The sequence below is a fragment of the Bombus terrestris genome, chromosome 1, assembly GCF_910591885.1.
Source record: "Bombus terrestris chromosome 1, iyBomTerr1.2, whole genome shotgun sequence".
NCBI lineage: Eukaryota > Metazoa > Arthropoda > Insecta > Hymenoptera > Apidae > Bombus > Bombus terrestris.
The window spans coordinates 9,531,342-9,539,019 of NC_063269.1; the positions used below are offsets into that span (position 1 = coordinate 9,531,342).

The following is a 7,678-nucleotide window of genomic DNA, read 5'->3' on the forward strand; positions in this document are numbered from 1 at the left end:
ATTCCAGCACTAGTAGATGCCTTTATGAATATATTATGTGTGTTATGGGAAATTGTTACTGTTACAGGACTTGATTATATTGGGCAAGTTTAATACAAATCTGAAAGTACATTATAGAAATTACAAGATATTTGGTACAAATATATGTAAGTAGATTAAAAGTAGACAGACAATTATCCGTTATACTTGATTACAACAGTAAATCTGAGTACTCAGTTGGATCGTACTTAACGCTATTATACATTTAAGACAACTGTTCATACTACATTATGTCAACTTCTTACCAAGTTTATGTTTGCAATAAATGTCACGTTACTTCTGTATACATTTTCAGATTTGTTCCAAATTTTACCAACATGATCATAGCATTCGTATCTCGTTACGGTGCTAATGAAATTTCAGAATGTTTTACACAAGACGTACAACATGAGCCATAAAAGACTTTCTATGTTAAGTGTTCAAATACTTTCATGCGAGCCAGTGTACCTTACTTGGTAAGATTTAGTAGAGAAGATCCTTTTAACGAAATGAATGCAAGAAATTAAATGTAATACCGATAATAAGGTAAAGAGATTCAAGTTACACGAATTAAGTTGCTTGAATCCAGGTAACTCGGCTGAATAAAGCTTAATCGTTCGATAAATTCAAAATATTCCGTATATAGCTTATCCAGTAAGATTCAGTGGAGAGAGCTCTTTAATGGAATGAATACAAGGAACTAAAAGAGGTTAATAGTACGAAGCGCTGAATATGTACTTCGATCGGGCGTTTACCCCTGCTTGTCCGAATATATAACCACCGCCTCGGAGTTTATTTTTCAAATGTCGGTCAACGATGGGAATAATATAATTCGGAATAATATCGGACTCGATAATAATAATATCTATGCTAATTGTTCAGTGTCTTTTATTATCAGTCTCGTTCATCTTTCTCGTATCGAGACCGATACAAATAAGTTACAAGGGGATAAGCTTCGTTTTGTTCTCGATAATAGCGAACTTGCTTCCAACATCGAATCGGGCAACAGATTATAATATAATAATTGCGAAATTATAAAAATAAGAAGCTTATTGTTCGTTTGGGAAATAAGAAGCTTATGCAAAACTCTTGTTGCTTATCGAGTCTGTTTAAGCGAACTGTTTACAATATGAGAATGTATAATATTTATACATATCGCATAACAATTTCAGCGTTTTAGAATATTAATACCAAAGGACATAGATACTTAATTAACTGCCTTGTTTATGGTCGTCCTTCTTCGTTAGAAATGAAACCATTGACTTAGTTTCGTTCCGTGATGTTATCCCGAAGTAAAATCGGAGGAGAAAAGAAAGCCAAAAAAGATAATGTCGCTGCATGCTCTCTCACTATCTCACTATCCATTATTTTTCTTTTTAAACGACTTTTTGGCCAGGTCTTTTCAATCGTGGCAAATAAACTTGTTACTCGATGTTATTGAATTTGAAAATTGACCGGAAGTATAAAAGTTTATGTACTATTTCATTCAGAGAAAGATGGGAGGAATTTTTGTCTCTGCAACGAATAGTAATAAATGAAACAAATATTGGCACCATTTTTACTACCTTGGCAGAGTCAGTCTATTTATACACGGAGTGATTCAGGTTTTTTCTGTCAAACAATGCCAGCGTACTCGTATTATATCAGTAAAAAAAGGGACATCACATTACCCTACGAATATTTTATAAGAAGGTTATAACGAAGATTAACAATTGATGTAATAACGGACTGGTTTTCTATTCGATAATTCGCAAAAGTAAATTATTCGCATTTATATCAGTTCCATTTTCAAGTATTCTTTATATTCATTCCTAACAAATCTCAATATTTTCCTGATAAACTATTTCGTTAAAATACGTCAGAAATAAAAATCCAAGCCTCGTATGGATCAAATAATCGATCTTCGACCTGTCTATCTTTGAAACTAATGCTCATTTGTCAAACTCATCGAATCAAAGCTCATCGAATAAAAACTCAATCATTTCCTATTTCTTCATACTTTTCTTATTATTTTTTAATATACAGCATTTATGATCTTATTCTCATTTATAGAATGTACTGGCATGATTTCACAAAAAACACCTGAATATTCTCTATATTAAAAGAACACTTTGTAAACTAAATTACTTTATACTCTGCTTGATAAATAATTTAACAATACGATAATATTACGTTAAGAAACTGATCTATAAGATTGCAAACTATACCAGTCCCTGAATGATCGATAGTTGAAAACTTTATCTCGTATATTTCACGATATTATTGGAATTCACTGGAGACTACTTCGCACAACATTCCTTTAAGTTAGCGATGTGACGAAAAGAATGCGAAACTTACTTTTCAATGGTAAAACTCCTCGAATGCTTTCTCTATATCGATGTCTATATGAATATAACGCGGATCCTTCTTGCATTTGTTTTATGCGGACCGACATCGAATCCCGGGCTTTAAATTCGGTGAACTTACTACCGTCAATGACGCGTGCTATACAAACGCGGTACCCAGTCGGGCGCAAAGGGCGAACGTCACGTTACTTTACATTCTTTGCCGAATTTTACGACGTAGCTGTACGTTGTAAAAATCAATATAGGGAATTCGTATGTACATGGCAGCAAAGTATCGGAGCAAAAGGTTTCGCGAACAGAAACTTTCAGCTCGAAAAGGGAATCGCAACGTCTCCGCAGTTTCTCCCACAGTTTCTCTCTTGTATTACAGATTGTAAAGTTTTTTTAAATATTTAGATAAAAAAATTTTTATTTCACAGCACTAGGTATTTTGTACATCGTATTCGAATATAAAATGGATGAAATACGTTTGTTGCGAGTATATAATACTGCGTATTCTCTTACGTTCTCTATTGTATTCGCGAGTTTACGTCATTTTTGTAGGAAACTTTCTACGCTTCTCTAGCTGTGTAAAAACTCGTTATTTGTGTATGCTAACACTTGGGACAAGTAATAACCGAATCATAATGATGTTTTGCTCAAGGAGTGTTATTTTCCATTTCGAGAAAAGTAAAAAGATCGAGAATTGTTTGCGAGAGTGTTGACTCGTGAATTTCTTTGAAACACGTTTCTAATTTTTCTCTACTTTGATATTTCATATCTTTTCCCCTTTACTAAGTTGTTTCGTGGTCTTGCAATTAAAATATACGACTGCTTGCTTTCCTTCGAACATCTTAAAACTGTTCATTAAAAGCGTATAACGTAAAAGAATCTGTACTCATAAAAACATTTTTACAGATAAACGGATGAAAAACTGATAACCAATATTACATAATAAAATATTAATTGTTCCTATAAAATATAATAATGCCGTCAAAATGAATACGCAATATGCGATTAGTGTCAATGGCAATATTAAATACATCCTTAAAAGGAAAATGTAGTGTTTTAAAGTAAAATTACCGTAAACTACAAATAGTATTCTAAAACCGATCCAAACGTTATCAAAATACGATATCAACAGCGACACCGTATCACGAAATAACCCATTGCAAAAATAAGGGGAGCATTGTACTATCTATGGCCGAGTAACCTTTCACACCTATAAATAACATTTCCAAATTATGTCCGAAAAAAAAACTACAATTCTAGTAGCTTTGTTCAGCTCCAAACTCTTCTTAAAGAAAAAAGCAGCTGCGAAGGCGCTGCTTTCGACAAAGCTGCAAATAAATAACGACCTTCCCGTCGACTAAATGTCAATCTCGGTAAAAAAGTGCAAGCCGTCGAACAAGCTACATACACAAGGTACATTTTAGGGAGGCTCTATGTTGAGAGCGGTGCATCGATTATCGAGGAAGTATTTACGATCAACTATGGACGCCGATAATGTGGGCGGTTTAGCTCGTGCGAACGTGCATACTGCACACACGTAATCGAACATTTATGAAGTGTCCATGGTAATAATGAACCGTGATTATAATGCACACATCCGAAGAAGTGCGTCTCGATGCGACGGCACGAACTCAGTTACACTGTTCAGGGTGAACGAGTCAAGGCCCCTGTGTTACTCTCTTCTGCATCGGGCTTTTTCTTTCTCTCTCTCTCTCTCTTTCTGTCTCTTTCTTTCTCTTTGTGTGTGTGCCCACTATCCTATAGCTTGCAACGACCCAGTTTTGTTCATCTCCAAGATACGACGTGAGTACAAGTACGAATGGGAGAGTGGGAGAAGATAAAGAGAGGAAGAAAGGGGGAGGGTAGATGGGGGAGAAAAAAGAAGTAGGAAGATCCAGGAAACAGAGAGAGCGCAAGCAGGTAAGCGAGGAATCGCGATTGGATCTGTGCCAATTCCTCTCGGCAGATACGCCGATTTGAAATTCAACGCGATGAAAGGTTTGCCTTCTCTTCTCTTCTTCCCATCCCTGTTCGTCCACTTCTCCTTCGTATTCTAGCGCGCGCTTTCGGCCGCGTCCAACTCGCTAAACTAGTTCGACCCTGTAATATACGCGGGCTCTAAAGTATATATCCCAGTTCGCTAACCCAGAGACCGGAAGCACTGGCAGCCTTTCAAGTTTGGCAGGTTCGAAATCCTTTTAATTCAGATTGAATTCTTAATCGGCTGAAGTATTTTTTTTCTAATTTCATTAACCCTTCCGGTGGTAATGGAGGAGCCGAGGATATCCTGTAGACCGAGTTTCACGTGGGTGATAGCGTTATTTGGAAGTGGCGACGTCAAAGATAAATGCACGTTTACGTTTCGTTATGAAATATTGGCATTCGTGAATCGTTCGCTACGATTCGCCGTAATGACGTAAGAGTTCGATCGGTTTATGAGAAAATTTGGTTGATTCTATGTACTCAAAATATGTGAAACGTGCAATTTTTAAAGAGCTGTATTTCACCGATGCCTTTATACATGTAAAAATTGGGAAATTAAAATTATACATGAGAAACGAAAGTTTCGACAAAATTGAATATTCATTTAGAATCTAATATAAGAGCTAAATTGTCGAAACTTTCTCATGTCACCAAAGAGTGAAAATCTAACGCGTGTCTAATTTAGATACCGAAATACATAGAATGTACGTATATATTTCAACTGCAATTTTTCTTCATATAATCACTTGCATTGATAATTATAATATATTTAAATATGTTTAGGATCCCTGATCCTAGTCTACCATATAATAAACTTTCTTCCGTTAAGAGAAAATTCTATCTTGAACCTGTTTTGTCAAATATTCCCTTAGTATATTTGCTCCAGCATAAAAATATAATACAAAAAATTGATTCTATCTAAAGCATACATTTTGCCGTATTTGTATAAAACACAATCGATCGTATTATAATAAATAAAGGCAAAAGAAGAAAATATATATAGTGTTATCCAGGAATTTATTACTTAGAAAAGAATGTGATATGAGGAAAGAAAAAAAAAAAAGAAAAGGAAAGAATGTATCATGTATCAGTGTGAATGTATGAACGATCCATGCGTAATGTTCTTATATAAGACTGGTTTGGGTTTGTAGGGGTCGGAAGACGGAAGCAGATTAAATAGAAACGGGTCGTCGATCACGGATTCTTTTGGAAATTCGCCCCCCGTGCAAAGTCGTGCGTTACATGGTTCTTTGTACGGCTAGAGAACAACAAAATGAGGGGCAAGCGAGAACGTCGTTGACTCGGAAATATCGCGAAGGGTCTCGCTTTTGACGAAACTTCACGAGCCGTAAGAGCCATCATTGCGCGTACAAGTATGTGTCACAAGGGATCGAGATGTTTCTTTCGTACGACATTCTCCGTGTCGGTAATGTGTTCGACGAGTACGTAGGGAATACGTTTTTGTCTCTGTGAAAAGAAGTCGCGAATTTGTTGCGTCAACTATCCGATTGCTCCGTCTTGGAAACTAATCCTATGCACTTAGAAATCTCCGTTGCAATCCACTTATTGCGTTAATCCGTTGATACGCGCGTACTTTCGACGCAGCAAACAAGAAAAGACATCTTTTGGACGGAACCTTTTAATTTCACGGGATAAAAAATGAGAAGATTACTAGAGTAGAATAAGAATGCGAAAATTCAACGAAGGATAGACGAGTCTATTTCATCTTTAATTTAATTTTATGTAATTTCCCCGTAAAGAAATGTTTTTATTTGAGAGATAAATACGAGCTTGTTCCAATCAAAGGAGATTTCATAGTCGATACGAAAGTGTAAGCACTTCGAAGAATTAAAAAAAATTCTTAAGTTAAAAAATTATCATACAGTTATAATTCTACAATACGTTATAGTTTTAAAGGCGTACCAACAATAGCAATTTGTTACTTACCACAATGTATAGATCAATAGTTTGATTATGTGCGAATTATATTTAAAAAAATGCACACAGCTAGCTTTAAATTTGTAAAAATCATTTCCTTATAAATTATAAGAATAATAAAAATGTAAAAAAGAATGAAAAGAAACACAGCTTCTTTTTGCGTAACAAGTAACATAAATATGAAGCAACCGTAAATGAACCGGCATTTCGATCAACAAAAAATCAGCACAACGAACACAGATCGTTCAAGTCACATTTTTTAATTAAAATTTCCATCGAAATATTCACTACTAAAAATCATCGAAATTGTAAGCGTGTAGTTAAAATCCGTTACCGTGTAAAAAGTACGTGACAAATCCTCGATTGTATCCACATCGCGATCGCAAGTGTGTCCCGTGAGTGTTGCCTCGTAAGGTGTCGGGTGAGAAATCAAGTAGAAAAGTGAGAGAAGCTCAGCTTATCGAAGTAACTACGAAGACACCACGTACATTTCGTGCACTGACCTTATAACGAACATGTGTCTCCCGTGGTCCCTGGATGGACAGTCATTGGGTCTCACACGGGGTGGCTCGTAGCAGTCAGACGACGGTGGTTTAAATATGTATTCACGCACGCACGCACCGTGCCGGCACGACCTTGACGTGGCGGGTACTTGGCGACGGACACGCGTGCACGCAGCGCGCCGTCGTGGGATCCTCGTGGCCCGTCCGGATAGATCCACGAAAGATCGAACAGGTTCGAATCTTCCGTTAGCCGTGTCGATCCTCACCGATTACTTTCTCTTTGTCAACTATATTTCCTTCGTTCTTTCGTTTCGCTCGAACTTTTCTTGGTTTCGTTTCTTGCTGTCGTTCTCCGAAATCACCGAAATCACGGGGTAATCGAGACGATGACGACGACGCGAGAACACCAGGAAGGATGACAAGGAAGACAACGACAGATGAAAACGAAGACGAAGACGAAAACGAAGACAACGAGGACGACGACGACGACGGTGTCTCGTGGCGGTGGTCGATAGCGCGGCGCTCTACTGACGTCGCGACGCTTCGTCGTGTCGTGGCCCGCGGCTCCTACTCGCCCTCCCTCCGCTGCCCCCCACGACGACCCACGACGCCCTCAACTCACTCCGGAACAACCCGGAAACTGACGAACCTCCACCCCCACTTCTGAAAACTACCCTTATTTTCTACCCCCACCAACACCGCCGCCCCCGCCGCTACCACCTCCACCACCCCCACCACAGTTACAGGCCGTCACCGCCGCCGCCACCCTTGCACGAAGGACGAAGGACGACGCGATTCGACTCTATCACGCGGAGGAGCTTTCCTCCTACACTGAGACTCTTTTTCTTTTCGTATTACTTTCTTCCCGAAAGGCGGACTGGTCTCTCTTTCTCTCTCTGA

At 38.0% G+C, this 7,678-nt stretch overlaps 1 protein-coding gene across 2 annotated transcripts in view; it reads right to left on the reverse strand.

Annotated features, from left to right (window-relative positions):
- The window catches only part of LOC100644953, a 126,407-nt gene extending 119,088 nt beyond the window's left edge, over positions 1 to 7,319 (reverse strand). Inside the window, exon 1 of one of the 2 annotated variants that reach the window (XM_003393309.4) lies at positions 6,779 to 7,319. In XM_003393309.4, the coding sequence (XP_003393357.1) occupies positions 6,779 to 6,792 (14 nt within the window). In that variant the 5' untranslated portion in view covers positions 6,793 to 7,319. Of the gene's footprint in view, positions 1 to 6,609; positions 6,731 to 6,778 lie in introns of those variants that run through there. The other variant, XM_048409882.1, reaches the window with a different exon arrangement.
- Between the last annotated feature and the right edge of the window lie 359 nt (positions 7,320 to 7,678).